The sequence below is a fragment of the Sturnus vulgaris genome, chromosome 3, assembly GCF_052056855.1.
Source record: "Sturnus vulgaris isolate bStuVul1 chromosome 3, bStuVul1.hap1, whole genome shotgun sequence".
In the NCBI taxonomy this organism is placed as follows: domain Eukaryota; kingdom Metazoa; phylum Chordata; class Aves; order Passeriformes; family Sturnidae; genus Sturnus; species Sturnus vulgaris.
This window is the reverse complement of record NC_142245.1, coordinates 70353382-70378687: the sequence shown is the minus strand read 5'-3', so window position 1 is coordinate 70378687 and position 25306 is coordinate 70353382. Positions and strand designations below refer to the sequence as shown.

General features: G+C 34.7%; 1 protein-coding gene across 7 annotated transcripts in view; it reads right to left on the bottom strand.

The window, feature by feature from the left end:
• Window positions 1–25306, bottom strand: part of AK9 (adenylate kinase 9) — a 59852-nt gene that overhangs the window by 26927 nt on the left and 7619 nt on the right. For 6 of the 7 annotated variants that reach the window (XM_088161915.1, XM_088161917.1, XM_088161916.1 and 3 more), the window contains 12 exons: window positions 23519–23631; window positions 21650–21841; window positions 20835–20960; window positions 18493–18567; window positions 16974–17075; window positions 14961–15100; window positions 14696–14876; window positions 14146–14278; window positions 12140–12270; window positions 11303–11459; window positions 8627–8735; window positions 8167–8231 (listed from right to left, as the gene is read on the bottom strand). In XM_088161915.1, coding sequence (XP_088018041.1) covers window positions 8167–8231; window positions 8627–8735; window positions 11303–11459; window positions 12140–12270; window positions 14146–14278; window positions 14696–14876; window positions 14961–15100; window positions 16974–17075; window positions 18493–18567; window positions 20835–20960; window positions 21650–21841; window positions 23519–23631 — 1524 coding nt within the window. The remainder of the gene's footprint in view (window positions 1–8166; window positions 8232–8626; window positions 8736–11302; window positions 11460–12139; window positions 12271–14145; window positions 14279–14695; window positions 14877–14960; window positions 15101–16973; window positions 17076–18492; window positions 18568–20834; window positions 20961–21649; window positions 21842–23518; window positions 23632–25306) is intronic. The other variant, XM_088161919.1, reaches the window with a different exon arrangement.

The following is a 25306-nucleotide window of genomic DNA, read 5'->3' as shown; positions in this document are numbered from 1 at the left end:
TGGAAGGATTTTGTATTTCACCAAAATTTTCCCCTTCTCTTGTTCCTGTCTTGTTTTTAGTTTGAAAGAGCAAGAAGAGATGTTGACACAAGTAACAACACGCTCAGCCTTTTTCTATGAACTTCTACTGATGTTTTACATAAAAAAGGACCATTACTATTGTTCTTCCTTACGTAACTTCTTAAATGAACAAAGGAGAGGTATTATTGAAAATGAAAGTCTTTTGTAATGCCTTATATGTAAAAAGGTTTGACTACTTTCTCAAAAATACAAAACCTCAAAACATTAAAACTCCAATGTTTTATGGTCACTCTGGCATAAGCAGGCTAATGCTCACTCTGTCAAATTGCATCATTGTAACATTCATTTTGAGTTTGTCCCAATTTGAAACATCCACACAAGTTTTCTGACTTATCAAGGGTTAGACTGCCCTACAATTTTCTTCATTAAGAAAATACATTTCCTCCCACAACCAAGTATCTCTCCATCTGCTTTTGTCAACTGTTGAAGAAATTTGCAAATGACACATTCAATTTTCCAAAATAGAGCCAAAAGGCAAAAAGTGTATAATGTAGCTGGATTTCAGTGATTAGGTAGCAGTAATGTTTGGCAGGAAACAGATCGAAACTTATGGTCAGAGTAGAGATGTTGCCTAATTTTTGTGTAATATTCTACCAACTAAAGCATCACCTCAAAGGGCCAGTATCAGCTGGGATATGTGAGTGCCTTCAGAACGAGGAATACATCTAACACACCTTCTTTTGAAATTCCTTCATGGCCCACTAAGGTTGGTCCCTTGCCAGTTTCTAGAACCCTTTAGTCCATACATGAAATCAGGCACTGTAAAGATAGCATGGGAGTTTTGGGTACTGCAATGTCTACATCTTAAGGGTCTGTGTCACAATGTGTAGCCTTCTAGAAATATGCTAAATTTCTAAATATTTAGATGCTTTTAATAATTTTAGTCTTCTACTTTTGAGGCTGAAACTTTTATTCTCTCAATGCCACCATTTACCTGAACTATATACATGATTAACTGAGGTTTGAAGGAAGTTGGGCTCCCTATAGCAATTCATGTGCAGGCTCAGGGACCAGAGGCCACCCCCAGGTCATGTCCCCACCCAGCCCCTGGGGCTCCCCCTACCTGCCCACAACCCAGGACTCCTTGTCAGCCCTCAGGGCTGTCAGCCCCTGCTCCAGCAATACCATTGCACAGCCAAGGTAAATGCAAAACTATTAACAAATAAGCATTTTGACAAGTATTTCTGTGATCTTTTATAACAACCAATACTTAAGGCATCTCCCCCCCTGCCTTTTATTTAGTTTTAAACAACAGAACTATTAGACCTGACACCTTAGTGGTTAACCTTCCTCTTATTTGATTAGTCTAAACATAAATCAAAGTGCAAAAGGGCATATCATTAAGGAGAAACATCTTGCAGATTTCAAATAGTTTGATCTTGAATTAGAAGTAATGTTTTCCCTTGAAAAGGCTTACAAACATTTGCATTTTGCTTAACTAGACATTCATTCTATACATGTCATTACATATACCCTGCAATGACATTTTTGCCTCCTGCCATGATTCTAAATAGAAACATAAATATACCTTTTTATGTACATTAAAAGATGTCGTGCAAATGGTACCATTCATTATGTTGCATTTTGCAGTGATATATTCCAAATGAGACAGAGATTTAGCCAGATAAAACCTGCTTAAATTTGGGCAGCTCTAATGCAATATGTAATAATGACTCCCTTAGGAACACAGATTTTAAGAAAAGAAGGAAAGGATACATTAATAACTGGGTTACACTAAGTGCAGCTGGCACATGTTATCCCTGGCAGTCACACTGCAGAAATCACATGTGCTGCCTTGTGAACCACAGCCCTATTCACAGCAGTAACACATGGAAGATGGAATGAGGACTGGCTGGATCTGGTTTTCAACAGATCATCTTACAGTCTCACCCTTTAAAAACCTCTCAGTTGGTCATGACACTTTGGAAATCTACAGAACAAGAAACTTAAATGAATATTTTGCATCATCATCTCATCATTTGAGACAGAATATTGAACATGGCAATGAATCCACTTAATAGAGTAGTTCACATGACCTTTATCTCAGATGCACTTACAGTTCATGTTACCTCTCCTGATAGGCCATATTTAGTAAAGGATGGACCAGCATGTGTTCCAGCTTTGTTTTGCTATTTTAGATATATAATTCCAACAGAATATCTCAATCCAGAAGGTTTTGTTGCTTCAGGAAACATATCCAGCAGCAATTATTGCATACTTATAGAACTTTAAAATAGATTACCCAAGTCTAAGTGAACTGCAGAAACTTTCCCCTGGAAAGAGGGGAGAAGTAATAATAGAAAAGAGATTTACATTCCCAGTGAAAAGAGGCAGACCAAAAATCAGACAACCCAAACCTCATTTGGTTTTGGTTCAGGTATTTGAACCTTATTATGACAAAAACGTTGCCTCCCTGACATTTAGTTTGTCTCAGGGACCACGTAAGGCAGCTGTACCTTTGTTATTAGATATAAATTATAATAACTGTGCTCAGAGAGGTTGTTTACAGTGAGAAGATTTTTTTTTTAATTTAAAATCATAGTCAAGAAAAAATACATTAAAACATAGCAATGGTTTAAAAATAAATGATATAAAAATACAAACAACTTCCTCTTCAAAGAGGTGGCCCTCTACCTAACAGTACTGTTCTTAATTTAATTTCCTCCTCACAGTGGTGATAGGAAACAATCTTCCTCAGCCTTAAATCTTAGGCTTTTGTAGGTAATGCCTATATGCCAATCTCTCATATTCTTTTGCTCTGTATCTTCTGTGCTTTTACTGGGTATAGTTACCATAGAGACAAACAATCCTTGAAGGCTTTCTGTCCCCACATTTACTAAGTGAATTGATGGGGAAGAGAGCCTTGAATATCTAACTATCTGTGACTTTTTCTTCTCTCAGTCCATATGCAACATCAAAAAAGATGAAAAACTCCTTATTTTCTCCCCATTGAAACACTGCCAAAGCTGACACAGGCACACCAGAAGCCAGCATGCCTTCTTCATTAGAGCTTAACTATCAAAATAAATGGAAAGGCAAAATATACGATAACACTGACACTTTCATTTCTTGGAACTGATCTGTATTTCATTTGAATATATTTTTAGTTGTCTTTTTGAAACAGACTGTAGTTTGTTTATATAAACTTCTCATTTCTTACTTATAAATATACACTGCCAAATAATCTTCAGCATGTTACAGTGCAATGTACTCAATAAACAAACTTATATCGTATATACTGATTTTTTTATTTGGAAAGATAACTTTAGCTTACAGCTAAAGTTGATTCTTTCTAATGCATAAAACATGTATACTTAACAACTTTATATTAAAATAAAACTGTTTATATTTGATTTATTTCTGGTTTGTTCTCTAAAATATTCTAAAAATTCTATCAGATAAATGCTAAAATATATATTTTAAAAACTAAAAAGATGAGTTGCCTTCAAAGTGCTTAGTGAGAGAAAGCTGTTCCAAGGTGTCATATAAGCTTTTTGTTAGCTTATGTTTCTATTTCATTTACAAGACTGGTACTGGATAGGGTCAAGGAAGACAGATGGACAGACTTTAAACGAAGTAAATTAAGAGAATGTCCTTTCTCTTATTATGTTCAGAAAGTGACAAGAGCTTTCAGAAAGACTGATAGCTCTAATCATAGGCTTATGTTCTTTTTTCTGCAAAACATTGCATAGTTGCTCTCCACCAATATTTCTTAGTCTTTATTTATCTGAGTGAGAGACTAAAAGAATTTAAGAACTGAAGGTATTTGCAATTTAATTTAGGAAATTATTCTTAACCTTTCTGGTTTTCAAATTTTGAAATTTCTCTGCCTAAAATGCTGGGATTGCAGGTATTAAAATGCAATTATCACATCTGATGTATGAATAATGGCAGAAACTGGCTTCGAAGATCATGCAGCTTTGCTCAAAGACTGAGCAAACTGAAGGTAATATCACTAGAGCCTGCTTTGAAGTTTACAGTACAAGTAATTCACAATCTCTCATCTCTAGTTTAATAAACTGTCCTTGTCCAAACTCTCTCACTGAAAAGCCTCCAGTTAAAGGTAGGGCAAAATACAAATCAGGATGCAAGTCAGTCAAGAAAAACAAAGGAAATACATTTAGAGGCTGTAGGACTGAGCACACATCATCTGCCAGGTATATGTTATAATCACAATTTATTCCAAAAAGTATTTCTCTTCAAAGAGTAAATAAGAGATGCACTAACATGAACAGGTTTAATTCTTTTTTGCTGTTGTTTCAAGTATCTTACTGAATTTAATATGATGATAAAAATAAAACCGCAATAACATAGAATAAAAGCCTAAGAGAAGGGTATTGATTCAACCCTCCACCATCTGTAATGAGATAGGAGATCAATATTAAAGAGTTGAGATTCAATATTAAAGAGTTTATAACTAATACTGATCTTAACAGCGGTGAAAGCACAAGCATGAGAGGTGACATTTGGAATTAACAGCCCAGCTACCAATTTATTTTTGCCAAGAACTTCTGCCCAAATAGCAAAAGCAGCAGAAGAGACATCAGTGAAGATGGGGTTGTACAAACACAGCAGCCTGAGCTACTGATGCATAAGCATGTGTGCTCCAGTAGAGTTTGCCATAGAAAGGAAGTAATCTCTGTCAGAAATTTGGCAGGAAAAGAATATGCCAAGTATTAATTCAGGAAGATTGGAGTGAACCCAAAGATCTGCTTGAAGCTGAGAACTCCTCTATTAACAGCTGAAATATAGTCTCATGAATTGATATAGCTGTCTCCTAGTATAAATACAATCATACTCATGCAAAGCTTCTGCAAAAATGCTTAAGTAAAGTAAGAAATTCCTGACAAAAACCTCTCAGAATAATTGTGCCAAAGGACATGAAAAAAATATGAGGCTATAATTTTCAGCTAGACATTATAAGCAAGAGTTACCACATAAATTGATTTCTAGATATTTAGCAGACATTTCAGCATTGAACTTAGCTTCTTAACTCATTTAAATACATGTTTGATTTACATGAAGTTTCCTTCTCCAGTTACTTTTACTCTCATGAAGACACATGTAAGTACCTTGCTCATTACTGGAACCATCTTCTCCTTTTAAACACAGACAATATTATAAACTTGAATATGTTCAGTGCTGAAGCAATTCCATATTCCACTGCCATTAAAACTTTGTGATTATTAAAATGTGCATCTATTTATATAGAATAGAATAGACCTGTTTCAGTTGGAAGGGACATAGAATAATCATCTCCTGCTCATCAACTGAGCAATTCAGGGCTGACCAAAAGTTAAAGCATGTTATTAGTGGCATTTCCTAAATGTTTCTTAAATGCTGTCAGGTTTGGAGCATCAATCACATCTCTAGGAATCCTGTTCTGGTGTTTGACCACCTTCTCCATAAAGAAACACTTCCTGATGCCAAATCTAAGCCTCTCCTGTTGCAGCTTTGAGCCATTCCCATAGGATACCATTTATGAGAGACCTAAAGAGCACGATTTGGACTGTGGAGTATTCTTCTCAGCTGCAATTTTTATGTTATAACTGCTATATATTAGAAAAACCCAACAAACTGCGAACATGTGAACTGTGAATATTCATTTATATTGGTGTAAAGGCATATCACATGGGAGAAAAGCTGCAGTCAATGTGCTGGTGGCACTACATGTGAAATAAAACGATGTCAGGCTAAGAGCAGCATGACTCAAGTGTTTTGGTGAGTCAGTGTTTGATTATAGAAAGAAAATGTAGGTGTAGGAAAACATGATTTTCTCTGAATGAAGATATCTTAAGACCACATGACATTATTACTTCTATAATTAATAAATGTTGTTTTGATGTAGTCAGATATTCAAAACTACCATGAACTTTGTTATTTGAGACGCAGATGACAAAGTATCTTAGTAGAAGCCTTTTTATTTAATACTATAGGATTCATTCACTTTGGAGAAGAGCTATGTGTTTTACTAGAAACTATAGAAAGTTATAATGTGGAGTTTTTAAAAAGCTTACATGCAATTTAGAGAACCCTAGAAAGCTATAGTATTTTTTTCACAGAGTAGGTGAAATGTTACCTCATTAAAAATTAAAAGCATATCATCTTATTCAGTTTGTCTTATATTACCTTTACAACTTAGGCCTTGTCATATATATATATATATATATATATATATCTGTAAAATAAATGCCAGACTAGGTCAGGAAAGAAAATGTATGTGAGACCTACTGGTCATACAGAATTTAAGCTTGGCCATACAATTTTGTATTGAAACAAGTATGTTATGTTTGAAAGAAAGACAGTAATAGCAGTCTAGACCCTAGATGAGGGGAAAAAAAGTGCGAATTCAAGCACTTCATTTTTTAATTTCATCTCCAGGCCTTGGGTGATAATTTAGGCTATGAATAGGAAATTTTGAGACTGCATAGTAGAGAAAGAAAATACTCTAAAGTTCCCAACCTAGTTCTTAACACAGAAACAGATATTTATGCATGGTAATTCATTGCGACAGCAGATCCAAATCAGACAGAAATATTCCTCTACGAAACTAGGCAGTGATTAAAGATGGCAAAGAGGGAAGTAAAACCCTGCAGCTTCTTGGACTATTGAAGTTCAAACCATTGAAACTAACTGGAACTAACTCTAAACCTCAATCCAACTGACAGAATCTGAGGTGCAAAAATCCAGCCTATTTGTGACAGCTGGTCTGCTGCCAAAATGTCACTCCTCACAGATTATTTACTTCTGCCCAGGACAATTATATTTTCTTTGCTGGAAACTAAGTATAACACAATTCTGATATAACAGTAGGATCTTTACAGGAAACAAAAAATATGTGGTTCTGTCAATATAGAAAGCAACAAAGTAAGAACATCTTTACTCAAAATGTTATATTAATGCTGTTACCAGACGGGAAACCTCATGTAATATAGGAAATTCCATTATTTTTATGGTGTTAAGTTACATTGTTAAAGACTAATCTCCAGAAGCACAAAGGAGGGCAGAAACAATGACAGATGGATGAACCCCCAAAACTTAATAACAACAAATATAACCTTGACTTGACACCCCTCAGGGCCATTAGAAGATGATGATGAAGACAGTGTGTGGGTGTGAAATCAATTGAAATGGGTCAGCCCGAGAAGCTCTCTCTGGCTGAGGTGTATTACTGACTACAGAGCACGAGATTCATTAGGGGATGCCTAGGGAAAAGCAGTTTGGGATTGTGGGAGATTTACAATATTAGGAAGCTTTTCTGAGAAGGACCAAAGGTGAGGAGAAGGAAGGATCAAAGTGGATTGGAAAGGAACTAGCACGGATAATAAAGTAAGAAGAGGATGAAAGGGAAAATGGGAATACATGCTCAGACTCATTGCATGGTCCTAGGGACATGGAGCTGCAACAGCCTCACCTCTACTGGGCTTCTGGATTCAGCAATTCATAATGTGTGTTGTTATCAGATTGAGCAATTCCTAACACATGTTAAGAGAGCCAATGCTGAACTGATTTCCATTCCTTTTTCATTACTTCAGGCTGAACTTAGCGGAGGAAGACCAGAAAATCAGACAATTTTGTGATTTTCTCATTACCTATTGACTAAGTTCCAGCAGCATTTTGTAACTTTTAAAGAGCTACAGATTTTTTATGAGTAGTATCATGACAGTTAAAAAACCACTTAGAAAAGTTACAAGAGGAGATACAGTCCCACCCTTTGGATTTACTGAAAACAGCAACAGTGCTGGCTGATTTAATGGAAAGTATCTCTTTGCTCAGAGTGCAAAGTCCCTAGCGAGCTCTCACTCAGCGCAATGCGCCGGGAAAGACGCTCTCGCTCGTCTTTCAAGGAAGGATTTCCTCACAGCAGCAGCAGCAGCACAAGCTGGCCGAGAAGGGGCACTGTTGCAACTGTAACATCCATGAGGAATGACACAAAGAAATGAATGCCAGTATCAGCGAAGATAGTAACAAAAAGTCGTTTTTCTAGATGCTAAATGTAAAAAAGGAAATTAAAACTGGAAAATCAAACCACTAAATGATTGAGACACATAATTAGATCAGAAGTCAAATGATACACGCTTTCACCTTTCTCCTCAGCACCAGCTGGAGACTGATCTTCCTCTGATGTCAGTGTTTCTTCCATTTCTTCTCTGTAAATAAAAGTTTATTTATCTTAAGACCTTTACAAATATTATCAAAGCAAGTTGCAGATATAGTAAACGTAAAGATGTGGAAATATAATTTGGGTTGTAAAAAGAAAACATATATATTATCTAAAATATTATTGTCTCATTGCATTAAAAGGTTGGACTCATGAAAGCCTAACAAAAAAGCATTTAGAAAGAGATTTTACTGTCACCATATGTACTGATATAAATATTCCTCAAAGACAACAGATATTGGATTATTTCCTATATATGATACCTGGTCTCAGTGTACTGCTTTAGTTAATTTGTGTGATAAATGCACTGATACCTTTAAGACAAAGTGAGGCTAGAATCTTCTTGTGCTCAGTGTATACATTCAGATATTTGGAATATTTTACCTTGCATCATCTTCTTTATTTTCTAATGCTTCATCTGTTGGTCTTTCCAAAACCGTAGAATTACTTCCATTCCTACTTGCTAGGTATGCTCTGCGTAGTATACAGGCTCCTGCAGCACAATTACATGACAGTAATGACTTTAATGCATCTGTATAAAACTGAAGTCATTGAGTTAGGAACACCATTTAATAAATTATTGACAACTTTCTTTTAAAGTCAACAAAAAGCATATATACCACTGAAATGTTATTATGCTGTTGATTTCTACAGTTTTAGAGCTTTTTTTCAATTTAAAACACCTAAAAACTGAATCTGGGATATTGGAAGGTTATAAAGGCTATAAAGGGAGACAGAATTGAAATGATTTATCTTATACTTTCATATATCATGTGTTACTCTGACATTTATTTCATTTGCAAGTGTACAAAGAAAGCTATGAAGAAACAAATGAAAAACATTCAAATAAAAATACAAACAATGTACATACCTCTACCACTACAGCTGGTTGGCAGAAATGAAGAATATGCTGTTCCTACTAGGAACTCTACCGATTTATTTACTTTGACAAAGAGATTTATATATGGCTGTGTGGCTGAAACCCGTTTTCATCAGTGGACTTACAGGAGTTTAGACTAGGTCAGAGAACAGCTTACAAAGTAATGACTCAAATGCTGTGAAAATTTAAGCTTCAGAACTACATGATTATTTAAATAACAGAAATGAATGGGAATCAAGAGTCAACACAGTTGTGCAAATAAAAAGAATAAAGTGAAACAAAATAGCCAAATTCAAGGAAATGTATCCATAAGCAAAAAGCTACATTTTTAGCCAAATTTTTATACTCCAAGAGTATAAAATAAGTTGTTCAGATTAGAGCAAGTAATTCAGAGCTAGGTTTTGAGAACTATGGGAAATGGCAGAGAGATGTATATTGCAGGAAGGAAGCACATAATAGGAAGGCTCTAAAAAGACCTTAATTTGAAAGCCTCTGCTACGAATTCCCAAGTTCTTCCCGTCACAAAATAAATCTTTTAAAAAAAGGGAGAAGTTACTGACCAATTTTCAACACGGTTATCATGAAGAATTATGTGTTTCAAAAATGTTGGATCTAGATTAAAACCTTACAGGGATGATGAGATTACCTTTTCTTCTATCCAACTAATTCACTAATTTGATAAATTCTGAGAAGTGAAGAGAAATTTAATATAATTCTGAAAGAATCTGTCCCACCTTAGTGCTCTCCCTGCAGTGCAGACTAGAGGTAGAATGCTGATGTTTATTATTTAGCACACAGTATTGACATTTCATTGCCATATGCCAGCTACAGGAAGAAGGTGCTTTTTGTGGTTGTATGAAAGGACAGTGCACTCTGTCCCAGAAACTAGGTTCATGATCATTTCATTAAGCTTGGAATGGCTGGGAAGCAAAGATGAGGCATGGAAATGTAATTTGCCCCTAGGTTCTTTCTGAAAATGTCTGAGATGAAGTCTTGAATGACAGCTTCTGCAAATATGATTTTCTGACAAACACTGGATCTAGAACTGTCTCATAGAAATGCTCAGTCAGTATTTAGTCTGTGTATGAGCTCTGGGCACACTGAGACACTTTCAGTTACAAAAGTTCACAAAACTCTGTGACTAAGTAGTTTAGGTACTATTCCTGAGTTGTGAGGATGATTTGCTGATCAGTTGACACACTTCTGAAAAGTTTGGGGCTTTTGAAATGCAGAATCTATTCTGAGTAAACTGTGTAACTTTGATTTTCTCAGGTTGATTTTTTATATTCAAGGAAAAGGGTTTGAAAAGATCTCGGGACTGATTACAATGCTGGGGATCTACTGAATTTTCTTGAACTATATGTGAATAGATCAATCATGCCTTTCTTCAATGGAAGTTTCTGCCACTGAAAGACTTTTTGATAATGAACAGGTAATGATAAAACATTGCCAAAGGTCAATTAAACTTGTGGTGTGGTATGAATCAAGCAGATATAATCCATGAAGACATGATTTGACAGACAAACTTTTAACAGTATATGAATGTGTTCAGTTATTGATGCCTAGTGCCAACCTTCCTTTTGGCTTGAAAGAATGAAGTAAAAATCCCTTATGCTGAATTCATGGATACTAAGCTATTGTATCCATCTGGGTAGGAAGTTACTAAGGTTTTTTTGATCCCAGAATGGAGAACAAGATCCATCTGCTTACAAGTATTTCCCCCCTTGCCTTTTCTCTTGAGCTGAGAAATTTCCTACCTCTAACTTGATTTTGCAAATGGGAAAACCAAGGCAGAGAAATTTGACCAAGAGCCACATCACAAGGTGGTGGCCAGCCAGCCAGCCAAATACAAAAATCTAGATGCTAAAAGAGTCTACTGGTCCTGCTGGTTGTAAATAGGAGAAAATTGAAAATTGGTTAAAAATAGGAGCAATCTTCTTTATTGTTATAGCAAAGCATTCCTGCTTTAAAATCTGTGTAATTCCCTTATTCCAAATTGTAAGAAATGATGGTACTCTTGTTGATTCACCGGATTATTCTTTCTCTAGACCCCTGAAGCTTTATAAATGGGACATAACTACTAGTTTTTCTCATGTTTTATATACAAATATCAACACAGAAAAAAAAAAAGAAAACATTTGTTTTCTTCTTCAAAGTTGCATTAGGGTGCATTTACTAACCATCTTTTTCTGTATCCTTCAGACAGACAACAGTGTCAGGTAGAAGTCCTTCTTCTGATAAAGCTGACCAGTGGTCTGCTGACAGAGGGTAGTTATCCACTACCCACCCTCCTCTTTTTGAAGCACCGGGAAACCTGTCTTTGTTCGTCTTCATAAGCTGTTAGAAAATGTCACATTCAGGAATATAAAGAAGCTTAAGTTAGCTGTACAAAAAGGACTGCACAATACAAAATTGGTCAATAAAAACTAAGACATTTATAATTTTAGATGTCTGAATGAAATAAAAGACATTTCAAACAAGAAGAGACTAATGCAATAGTGATACTTTAAGCTTGCCTATAAAGAATTTACACTCCAGTGACAATAGTTACATACCATTGAACAAATTTAAAATATTTCAAAATTCTTGAATAAATCTTCATAAACAATTATTTTCAAAGTCTTACATCTGGTGTTAACCTCCTTAATACTGACTAAAAATAAAAGAATAGAGCAAGCAGAGAGTGATCTCTCAGATAATCTTCCAGCCATTAACAATTTATAGCTCAGGTAATTCGCAACACAGAAATAATTTCTGTATAAGTGTTTGAATATATATACACATATGCACACATACATTTTTATTATATATAAAGGACAATAAAAGTCCTCAATAGGTTTGTCTTTCATGATCTTCCTCAGTGTGTCCTCAATCCCATGTAAGCTTTTGTGCTATGTGATATAAATGAAACGGATCTCTCAAATGGAAAATTTAAGAAAATATATGGATAATGTATAAACTGTTACAAGTTGCTCCTAGGAAAAAAGTACTTTGCTACATAGTACGTGTAGTCTCACCTCTGCAATAGCTCCCTTCAGTACTTCTGCATATATTTGTGGTGACATATCTTCAGAGACTGATGCACTTGTCATGGCTTCTTCTACCATTACTTGAACTTCTGGGTGGTCTGCAGTTATCTCTGGTATTCCTAACAACACAGATTTTTTAAATGCACTTCACAGAAAAATTAGAAATTAGGATTCAAAGCATCAAATCATAACTCCAGCGCAGCAGTCATTTTAAGCAGTACACAATTGCTCTGAGAAAGAAACAAACACCAGTTCTGAATGTAGATGTAGAGTGTGCCTCATAAACTAAGATCTTGGTTTGCTCTCTCAGTATGAAAAACTCAACCTTTTTAACTGTATAGTATTTTCTATCTCTAAGTTAAATATTGTTTCAATATGAACAGAGTGACATTTCTGTACTAAAACAATCAGGCACTTACAGCATGCTAGAATGTCCTTTGATTTGCTTTCCCTCTGATTCCTGAATCAAAAGATTGACCAGACTAATTATTCAATCAATACAAACTTTAGATCAAGGCAATGTATTTTAAACAATAAAGTAGACTGCATTTCTTATGATGTGCAAAACATTCATATTGGACACACATTTTCTTATTAATTGCTGGCACAACAACTGTAATTATTTTAAAGGTTATTAAGGAACACTCACAGTTATCAATTTTATAAAACTTGGTGAAGAACTCTTTTAGCCAACTGCAGTATCTACTATGAGTATAATTAGGGGAAAAATGCCATATTTACTTTCCATATTTATATCAAGATTTTTCAATTATTGTATTTACACTTTTTACATGCACAAATGTACACATTCATCAGGTTATTTTTGCCAAGTTACAAAGTGCTTAGAAAAGGGGCAGCATATTAATAATTTCCATTATGCAAAAACAACTCAATGCGGCTCAAACCCAAACATCTCCTTATCTATTCAAAAATTCTGAAACAATCTTATAGTACAAAAAGTTATGTAAGGGAAAATATATCCTCTGTTTGTACTTCAGTTTTGCAATAAAATTGCTTGAGCTCTCTAAAGTTTTCAGTTAGGATTAATTTCTCATTAATTCTAATAGGATTTCACATCCCTGTCCTCAGAAGTATTTACATAGCCAGGAATCTGGAAGTAACACTTTAAGTGTTTCAATTTTGGTGTCATAGCTCATCATTATTCCTACTGCAATGCCAATGATTTTTTATCACTGTCAGGACCAGTTTTTCAGCTCTAGAAGAATACACTGACCTTTTGTTAGATCTACCTATGAGGAAGTCAAACACAATTCCTTGCTTAGATGAATAAGACAAAATAGCCCAATTGTCCAACCACAACTAGAGCTATCTAGAAAAAGAGAATTCTAATTCAATTGAGTATTTTCATTTCAAAAGAAATTATTTTGAAAAGCCTCCATTGAACTTCCTTGGGAAAAACCCACGAACTTTGTTTAAAAGATACTAAAATATTATTTTCACCTTTTCAATATATTTATTGAATTTGTCAAGTTGCAGAAAACTAGGCAGCTTAAAAAGTCTAAATGTGACCAGAGCTGGAACGAGTTATGAATGTGCCATCTGTGACAGCATTCTTGGAAGGCTGCTCCAAAATGAAAAATCTGTAGATTGTGGATTCACATCAGTCCAGCTGACAAGCTGCTTTCTTGTTGAATATTTCATTTTTGCAGAGATTTAACTTGTCAGAAAGTCATTAGAACGGAATGTTTTCAACTAGTGTCAGTCAGAACTAATTTCTTCGTTCAGCTCAGAGCTCAGAAAACTCTTATTCAAAGGAAAACTCAAATTCAAAGGATTTATATATATATATGTAAAAAATACTAAATTTAACTGAGCTATTCCCTTCACTGCCATGTTCATTTAGTTCATATTTAAAGCATAGCAATCATAACAACTTCTGCAACTTTTTCTAAGTCAAAGTGACAGCAACTGCTTCAATTAAATAACGTAAAGCAAATAAGACAGCTTCAAAGACTATGGAACAGCTTATTCACCTGATTGTTCTTCCGATTCCAATCTATTTTTCACTGCTGCTATAGCCTTTTCTACTGCATCTGATTGCAATTCCTCACTGGGTTTTTTTTGTGATTCTTTATATTGTTGAATGAGTTTGTCCATATCAAGAACCTAGTGAAATGATTTGAAAAAATACAAATATCACAGAACACGAATATAGCATCTGATGAAATTTCTATAAAGTGAAGTGATTCTGGAAAAACTCTGCAGATTTCAGAAAAATTTACATGTAATTCAAGTGCAGGGTTGTGGTTTCTTCGAAAATTAAATTATTTTTAATTTGCATTTATATTTAATTATCTTAGATATAAAAGTTATTCACAATATTCTAATACTAAGACAACTGCAATGTAAGAGGGTATATTAGAAGTATTTTTGATCTATAGCTACGTTTATAAAAATCAATTTCACTAAAATCCAACGTTCCTCTGTAATCCCTCTATTTGTAGTTTGAATGTTAATAACATGACAAAAATGTGCTTAACTGATTCCCAAGCCCCAGCTGATCTAAGACATTTATGAACCTACCTTTCCTTTATAATTGTGTGCAATTAAATTACAAATAGTTGTTCTTCCAGAGAATGGAGGACCAAATACAAATACTTTACAAGGACAAGTTGGCATTGGAGGTAAGAGGTAAGGCCGTGGATTCAACACAAACTTTTTCAATGCCTCTTCAGATGACAGTACGTACATTTTACCTAGAAAACTTCAAACAGAAGAGTAGCTAACAGATATAGACAGTTAACTCATAAAATAGATATGAAACTTAAGAATTTAAAATTCCACTAACCTCACAGCAAACTCTGGGTTTCCCATTACAATGTCCCCTTCTTTTAGAGCCACGGGACACACTTGTCCCCACCTGCTCCTACGCCATCGGTACCTGGGTGCTATCAGCTTGCAAGATGACAGAGCCCGGAAAAGTTCATCCTGTTTATTAAAATAGCAATAATTGCAAGTGTAATTTTTGTCTGAAGCTAGATATGCTGTTTTATTAGATTTTTTTTAAACCTTTTGATGGAAAATAAGCAAACTTAAAAAGAAAACCACATCATGCTTTTTAGAGCATTAAAAAAAAAAGCATTTATTTCAGAATTGTAGGAAAATTTTAAAGAGAAATTACTTCATTTTTCAGGTCTATTTAAAAGAAATAGTACTTAAAATAGTTCCTGTAGGCTTTATTTATTATTTTTAGAAATTGAAAATTGTAAAGAGCCATTTATTGAAGGCAACAGAAAATGGCTAAGATTTCTTCTAAAGAGTATGAAAAAATAACCATGATCTGTGTCAGGGAATAGCAATATTAAATACCTATTTTAGGCATGCAGAAATATCATATGATAGGAATAAGTTTAGTAGCCTTTTTAGAATGTGAATAGTGAATGAATCCTAAAGTCATGGTGACTTTAAATTCAGAATAGTATGGAAAAGTGCTGGCTTGAAGAACTGCAGAAAAACTTTCAAAACCAACAAAGGCAGGAATTAAAATTGCAGTTTTACAGAGAAAGTTATGAATTTTCACTGACTATCACTACTCAGAAATAAATCCCTCTGTGAAAACATTTTTTCAATGCCCAAGAGCAGTCAGAAAACCAACTTAAATGCTAGGAATGCTGAGGATGGAGAGAACAGATGATAACGGTTTATATTTGAATTGTTTAAATATTGCCCCTGTCTTTACTGTAATGGGCTTCCAGCTGCCCTAATCTCAGAAAGGACACAGCAAAATTGCCTAAGTTTCAGAGAAAGGTAGTATAATTGATCAATCCCACAAGAAGATTGTTGTGTAAGAAGGAATAAAATTATACAGACTGGAATTCTTCAGTATAGCTATATAAGAGCAGGACAGAAGTCTGAAATCATGAGTTACTAGAGGGTAGATGTAGAGAACCAAACTATTCACTGACTTCTGCATCCTGGAGGACACTGCACTAAAAGGCTGCAGGTTCAACACAAAGGGAAGCAATTCTGTACATAATGTTAAGATGCAGAACTCTTTGCCCTGAATACTGTGATTACTAAAAGCTTATACACAAACTAAAACAAACACACAAACTAAGTAATAAATACAGACAATCTCTGACACAGAAAGCCTTTCACTTATGAATTTGTTAAGAACGGAGAAAACAGAAAAGTGAAGGGAGGGGTATTTCTCTGAAGCCCATTATACTTCCATTCATATATTCAAAGTTTTGTTTAAGAAATAGGAAAGATGATCCCAACTAAATACAGGTGATGACATTCGTGCAAAACTTCTGGTTTTCAGTTTTATTTGGAAGGGACACAAATTATAGTTGTCATGATTCAGCAAAATTCACCACTAACTTGTCATGTTTCCAATTAATTACAGGAAAATAGAATAAATGTGATTTCAGTTAGGCAGAATGTTGCTATATTTGGATTAGTATGTCGTTTCTTATTCAGGAAAAGAGTAGACTGAGCTAAGAGTCAGTTGCTGAGATTGTAACCCTTTGACTAAAGTTTCTTTATTTCCTTGGAAGGAATTAATTTTTCCCCTATTGCTAAAACAAACATTTTGTTCAAAGTTTTATTATAATAATTACCTGGGTTTTCTTTGGGAAAGACAGATTTTTAAAATTTTCATACTTTTTAAAGTGGATTTCAGTCCCAGAATGACCTTAAATTCTCATTTCTGAAAGGTCAATTCTTACAAAATACCCTTACAACATGATAAAACAAACTGATTGTTGTGAAACAAAGATGCTATAATATAATCTTACAGCAGAAAAGACAAATAATTCTAGTTATTACAGTCAATCACACTTTAGAAAAGCACGCCTACATTTTGCTTTCCCTCCAGTGTTTCTTCTTCTTCTTCACTTTGAAGTCTGATTATAGGAGCTGCATTTTGAACATCCATAGACTCAAGTCGGCCTGCCACTGCCTGAAGAGAAAATAAGTCTTGATTTAGTACCAATCAAAACTGCTTTTGTCTTCAGAAGGGCCCCTAAAATCTATTTAAAACTGTAACTTATGATTTATATAAGAGCTACGTAAACACCAAGGCCCAGTTTCTAACTCAGACTCATGCTAGTTACTGAGCTGGATTTTAAGAAGCTATTTGGTAGATACGGGCAGTGCAAAAAGCCAAGTCACAGACCTATTTCCTCATTATGCTGTGAATCCCAAGCCTACTAAAGGATAAGACTGTGAAGGCTCCTTCAAGGCAGTGCAAGTACTCAGATCAGCTCCAATTGGAAAAAAAGAGGCAAATCTCTTTAGGAAATCTGATTATGCACATTCAGAAGCAATACAACTTTGGGTAGTTTAAGGTGTTTAAACCAAATGCCTACCAATGAGAATCAGATGATATTAAGTTTATTTGAAGTATTGATTGAATGCAAGTACTCTTGAAATGAAAAAGCAAATTCTGTCATGTTTGGGCTACTTTTATTATAGGCTTTTGCCTTCCTTGTAGGTAAAATGGTTGGAATCATAACATAACTTGATTGCACTTACTATAAATTTTGTGTTGTAACGTTCACAAACGGATCATAAATGAGGAAATTGTACATTCTAATGCTGCAAAATTACTGCTTTATTTTTTTCCCATAGGATCACTCTTGGTAGAGTTTAGTATAAACTGAAATAATTAACTTACAGAATTATAATAATACAATTTATTTCAAACAGAGGAGAAAATGCAGGAAAAGTTCATTTCCTACCTTGTCAAAGACAATCTCCTACTTAATTTTCAACCTCATACTCTAGGTTCTGATATGAAGCAACTTTTTATTTGTGAAGCAGAGGATAAGGTTATTTATCTTCAAAATTTACCATTCTAGGTTTTTTAACAGGAAGAACAAGTTACTCTGTTACAAGCTAAAAATCTAGATACAAACACTCAGCAGAATTCTTACAAGAATCAAGGGTCTTCCATTACATTGCAAAACAAAATCAAAATGAATTAAAATTATATTCCATTATACAAAATATATTTTAGACACAAGCATCAAATAAACCAGTTTTGCAAATATATCATACGGAAAACGTTTCAATTTCTCATTATATTTTACGTTAATATAGGTCAGAAAAAGCACTGAAACCAGATGGACATAATAAAAAAGTTTGCAGCTTGCCTGGAAATACTCTCATGTAACATATATGTAAGACTGGAGGCAGAGCAGTGAATCTTACAACTAATAGAAGAAGGAACACAAGTATGTCAAAAGTCATGTTTCTAATAGTAAATGAATGTGTTTTAAACACAACTTAAAATTTTGCCAACGGGAAAACAATCCCCAGAATTGAGAAATTATTTTCTAGTGGAGGTTAACTTAGCTGGTGCATAGTTTACTTACCTCAAAGACATGATCTGCTTCCTGACTTCCATCCACCTCAATAAGATAGCGACAATCATGGTGAGCCAGAAATTCCTGTTTAAGAACATAGCTGTCAGTTGAGTACAGTTAACCAGATAATGACACCAAAGCTCATTCTCTTCCTATACATATCAAAGGTTGGACCCCTGGGGACTTCAGCAAAATCAAGATTCATTGTATTAATGGCTTATAAAATCTTCTGGAGATTAACTTTCATTTGATGACAGATAAATACAGAGATAATGCCAAAACTGGAGTTACAATGGGTTCAGAAGATAGCTTAGATGTTTTAGCTCAAATGCAAGACCTAAAAAAATATCAAGATATAGTAACATTTTGTGTATGAATTCAACTTTTAATTGTCTAACTACCTTAATTCTTTGCTGGAAAATTATGACAATCTCAATTAATACATTTCTTGGAAATGCCAGTCATGAGACCAATATTTTAATTTTGGTCCTGACTCCCAATTCCATTAAAATTTGGACCATATATTTTATTTTCCTTATTTTAAATTTTCACACTAGAAAATAATGTCTTAGACTAAAAAAACATCCCAGGTCCATTGTTAATGCCTCTCTCTGAGGACTGAGAACACTCACTCCATTCCTGACAAATGCTAGTCAAACCTCAAGCCTACAAAGGCCTATTGAAGGTGACTTTACAACTTTTGGTAATCAGTTCCAGATCTTCACTGCATTTATGGTCAGAGCTCCATTTCCTGGTTAATTTCATCTAGTCTGTCTCCTATACTGTAAATTAAATCATCTGCTCTACCTTTGGTAGAAATAGATAATATCTAATTAATTCTTTCTAATACTCTTCTAAAGAGAGCATAATAGTTTGTATTTCTCTTATATACAATGGTCTTACAGTCTTATTAGTACATCCACAGCGTTTGAGTTTAAACAGTAGCATCCCATTTATTGACTCAGTTTTAACTAACTAAATCCCCACAGATTGAAGGTTGCAGATTGTCTGAAGTACGGAGGTCTAGACAATTATTTCACATGTTGTAGTTGTTCATAGATATCCTTCCTCACTGAAGTATTTCACAATTATTTCAGGCCATTTTAATCCCAACAATTTATCAAGAAATCAAAGTGTGCTCTCCCAAGTTTGTTCTGCCTGTCTCCCTATCAGTGCAAGCTGCACGTCTTACAAGCTTTTTGTTTCAATTTCAATTTCATCATCTCAAACTCTGCCTGGGGCAATTGATAAAACCCTATGTTCTTTTAATGTATTAGTGGACCACTGAGCATCTTCACCAATATATTCATTGCTAGTGAACCCTATGTGAACCCTACCAACCAGTGGAATGTGTTGAAACTGTTGAAGTTTAGTATACATCCTAAAGTAATTTAATCTAAACAACTCTCCATTAGCTCACTTACAAGAAATCCATGTGAGACTGTGTAATGATTAAAGATACCACATTTTTTGTTTTCCCCTTCACAGCAGTAACAAGTTTGTTACTCCAGCAAAGACCATTATACCACTTTTGCACAATTTTATCTATAGGCTTAACTAATCCATAGGGAAATTGAAAGCCATAAACGGTAATTGTCAAGTGAGCATCAAATATGAGGATTTTGCAGTTGCTTGTACTAATAGATTAAAAATAAAAAAAGCAAGCACACAAAAAAAATCCAAAACCCCAAATCAAATCAAAACAAACAAACAAACAAACAAAAAACAAACCCGAAAATAATAAACTATTCCACTGGTCTTCAGGTTTTTTTCTTTTTTGTGGGGGGAAGGAGGGGAAGAAATATACAGGATATCCACTTTCCTGAACACAGCAGGGAAAGAAAATGCCATAGCTTCAGAAATTAAATGAGTTGTAAAACAAACTAATGAGCTAATTACCGTGTATATAAATCTGCAGGCAATAAAGCAGTTGAGAAAGGGAATTTATTGGAGTGGAAGACAATAGGTGCAGATTACTTATGGGATTGCATTCTGGAATGGACTGTGGTAATGGCAATGAAACAATGGAGTCTTCAAATATTTCACTTCTAGATTTAGAAAGCACATGTGGTGGCAGGTATGGTTTCACTTTTAAAAGTCAAAGTTGATTACTTTATCTTGACTGCAGAGTAGAAACAACATCGACAGATGACTACTTTGTATCACTGATTACAGAATAAATTTCAGAGCTTGGGGATATGTTGTACGGGTATATTTATATATGTTGGCATATGTTGTATGACCACCTCTATACAGCAAATCTCAAACGAAAAAAAAAACCAATGAAAACAGTGCAAGATATTTTAAAAATCTTTTGTTATGCATAATCATATTACTTTGCTTTTTCTTACTTCTAAAGGAGAAAGCATTATATCCTTGTACATTCCAATTCTTTTCTCTGCATTTTCAAGAAAATCTTCAGGCCTCTGCACTAACTGATGAAAAGATTCTAATTTCTTACGTGGACCTTCTCCAGTCTGCAAAATAAAATTTCAAGACAAAGAAATAAAGTATTAAAATTATTTTTGTCTTCACTCTAATTTAAATAAAATAGCTTTGGAGCATATTGCAATGAGTATTAGTCCAGTGACTTCTGACCATGATCCTATCCTGATGAAGTATAGTTTCTATGAATTAAGAGCAATGTGCCTAGAACTTGCATTGATAAGTCTCTGGCCCCTATTATAAAAATATGACCTTTTGAATTCAAAACTAAGATCTTCATAAAAAAAAAAAAATAAAAAATCAATTGGTAGTAGTGTAATGCCAAAACCAGAAAACTAGTTAGTGTCCTGCAAACACTAGTAAAAAGTTGCTACAATAAACAAAAATGAATAACTCTCTTATTTGTCTAGATCAAGAAACAGGCAGTGCCACTCTTCTCCTGATATACACTTTCAACTTATGGTAAGAAACAGATCAGTGACTTTTCAGTCAGACTGAGTCCAGGTTAAGCTATACAATGATCAACATTTGATCATTAAAACCTACTGTTTAAATGTTACCCTACATCTCTTAAAGCAGGACAGAAATGGAATTAAGATTAAATTTGAGCAAAATAAAATCATAACATAGTATGGTGATATATTAGAAGACCAGAATTTTTTTCACTTTGTCTAAAGTACTTTGTAATATTTTGCACTGTTTAGAAGTTAGCAATATTTACTTCTTCTTCTCCTTCTTCTTCTTCTTCATCCTGGTCTTCATCTTCTTCTTCATCCTCTTCTTCATCCTGATCTTTCTCTTTCTTATGCTTGTCAATAACTTCAGGATCCCACTGGCTCCTCTGATATATCTCCCCTGAATCAGGATTTTGCCTTTGTCCTGAAATTCTTTGGCATAACTCATAATCTGGACACTAGCAAGGAAAAATTAAAAGGAAATCATGTTTATTGTACTGCTACAGCATCTTTTTCTTGGAGGGACAAAATTTCTCTAAATTGGTCTACTAATAGCAGTATTTCATTATTGTCACTGCTATCTAGAATCTCCCTTCTTCCTTTATTCTTGACCTAATGAAAATAGTTGCAATTCTAACACATCTGTGAAAACAGTTTCAATCCACTGAAATCAAAGGCAATGTTATTTCTTTGACTTCGGGGCAAGGACTTTTAATGTACATTCAGTCTCAGTCCTTTTCCCAGGGGAGATGATGCTACTACATGAAGTTAAGAATTTAATTTTTCTTTCTGGTGCAGTTAGTATCACTCTTCTATCTGTATGGTTGCACATGAATCTGTACAACACATATTCTCAGCAATGAAGATTTCTCACTACGTGACATTAAAACAAAGATTGACTTTCTGAAAAAATCAGATCTGCCTGAAAGGCAGGACAAAAATATGCTTCACTGATGTTTTAGGATCTTTCTGAGACCAAAGAAAAAAATATTTGAAGTAGGCATTCACCAGCTTTCATTATGCATGGTCAAGCAAATTAAGTCTTAAAAGTATGGGATTAAAACAAACATTGAGTTAAATCTGCAAAGTGATAGAGTAGGTCCATACCCTGAAGCTTAGCATGTGACAAAACACATAGATGTGCCAACTAGAATCAAAATCCCAATGAGACTGGAGCACACTCCCTGAGGCCAACTATTCAGGGCTGTCTCAGCAACTCATTCTGCACATTCAAAGCAGGAGACAAAAATAATCTAGTTGATTATAAATAAAACATTGCTAGAGGAAGGGCCTGAAGGTGTGTTCATGACTATGCATACAGTTATTTAGTTGGATGGAGTCTGGCACAGCTCAGTGTGGGCCAGCTAGAACCCTCCCCAATGACCAGCTGGGCACGATGTGGAGAATGGCACAGGCTTCAGGCCTTTCTCTGGGCAATGTGGGCACTGCCACCCATTCTGACTAACAAAACAGCTTAGCAATGTTTGGCCAAAGCAGCTGGCCCAATGCCTGAAAAGTCCCTCTTGACTTGTTTTGTTTACTAATGTAGATGTAGCAAGCAAGTCTGTTCTTTTAAGTTACACTGAGAAAGTCTTCTAAATCCCACACTAACAAAGATTTATGCTTCTCTGGTTATATCAGAGCTGCTTTTGTAAAATATCTGGTATGTCACATCACTGCTCATGAAGAAACTGAGATTTGTAAACAACGTGAATTAATAATGAAGTAGTTTCACAATTAATGACTGAAAAATAAAACAATTTACTTTCTGACTTCTATATGTGAGAAGTTTCTTCCTGCATTACACAACAGGCAGATGTGCATGTGTCCAAAATCCCATAATAATCATGCAATTCAAAATTTCCCTTTATTGAAAACCTGTATCTTCTAATTGGTGGAGGTGGAAAAACTGTAACTGCTGTTGAAATTTGAGGACATATTCATTATTTATCTCAAATGCTTATAATGGAACAAACCAGTGAAATTCTATTCCAATATAAAAAAGAAGAATTTATCATTCCTCAATAAATTCTATACTCAAGTATACAGAGTAAAATACTATATTTGGCATGCATAGCATATGAGTCTACTGATAATTAGGAAAAATACTAGGAAGTTACTTCAGATGATATTACCTTAATGTTAATCAGGATATCCGGTTTTAATTTTAGATTTGTTATTTTCTCTATTTGTTGTGGAACAGTCATGCATTTCTCCGAGAGAAAAGGAAATCCAGTGAGAACATAACCTGCCAAATACATTTAATTGAACATATCTTAGGAGAGTTTGTCAATTATAGAGCTTGTTATACTCATCTCTTTTAAACAATACATGGGGTGGTACAATTTTAAACCATGTACATGACAAAACACTTCTAAAAAAACTGTGTACCCACATCTGCTTCAGATGAAATACAAACAAAAAAAGTGTGTTGTTTTCAACTGTATAGAGTACTCTCAACATCTGTTAATTCAATTAAAAACATACAGACATTAAAGACCATGCTCACACCACCCGTTTTATGTGCCCAGCTCAGACAATGTAGCGCCTAAAAAGTAACAAGCTTTCAGTGACCACTTTTGCCACTAAAAGACTTTTTAAAAGGCACTGCAAAAAAGTAGCCACTCTGCTATGATTTAAAGCATTTAAACTAGGAGTCTAGGGCTTTTTACACAACTTTTAAATATTCTGGCTTCTAGTGAACAGAGTCTGAACCACTCTCCTGCCTCTCAAAAGGAGGCACTATGCACACGGTGTGCACATGGATAATTTGGAAACACCTGTTCACTCAGGACTCCCAGTGCTGAGTCCTGTTTGGCAAACAGACGTTGGCTAGACATGAAAAGCAGAGTGGTAATAATATGTTTTCCTAGTATTACAGTGCTCAGCCTCTGGATGAACTTGTGGCTTCAAGTTCCTAGGAAAGTACTGTAACTACTGATGGCTGTATGCATGCAGTAAGAACTACTGAATAGTAACAAAATCGGTATTCATGAGGCCAGGATGACAGACTAAACAAAAATCAGGTGCATGTTTTTTGCCAAATAATGAGAATATTCCCTTAGAGAAACGGTGCATGCTTAGAATTTTATGTGATAAACTTTAAATGCAAGTCTGGGCAGCACAAAAAAGAGGCAGCAGTCTTTGCAAGGGGTGTTAGGAGTGAAGCCTCCCTACTTCTTTGGGAAGCAACCATCCATAGATGCAAAAGAAGAAGAGGATAAGCAAGGGAGAGCAAAATGTATAGTCATTCCTCTAGGAAATTCATATCCTGGATTCTAAACTGTTAAAACCTTTAGAAAATTCTAACTGGTAGTGGGGTGTGAAGAACATGCACAGCCTCTGCTTATCAACACATCCCAGATAACAACAACTGATGTGAGGGAAATGGGAGTGTAACGTGGGAAGCCATTCTCTGAGAGAGTTGTTGCCCTCAAATTAATAATGTGAGCAAACTAAAAATCATGAATTATACCTAAGGCAACTATTAACTAGATCAAAAAGTTACCAGGGGATTACCAAGCATTTGAGACACTGTTATTGTGTGTACTGTTTATAAACTTGCATTTTACTAACACTAAAAGTAAAAAACTCAACCTTTCGTGCAACAGTTTCTAAAATCTTTAACGAATAATTTACAGTGAATTGATTGATTAGCCCCTGCTGAAAAGCTACTTAAGCTTCCCAAGGATTCATTAAGATAGTAATTGATAAACAAAAAGTTATTAGAAATACTAAAACAAAAATTGGTTTTGAATGTCAGTTCTAGTTTCCAGGAAAAATAATGAGGATGTTGGTTATTCTACTCCTTGCTACTTTGGGGCATCTGTAATACAGAAAGTATCTTGGCTACAAGAACTAAACTTTATTCAACTTTACAGTCATGTTTATTGTCTCCAGGACCTCTGTGTTCCTCTGTGAGA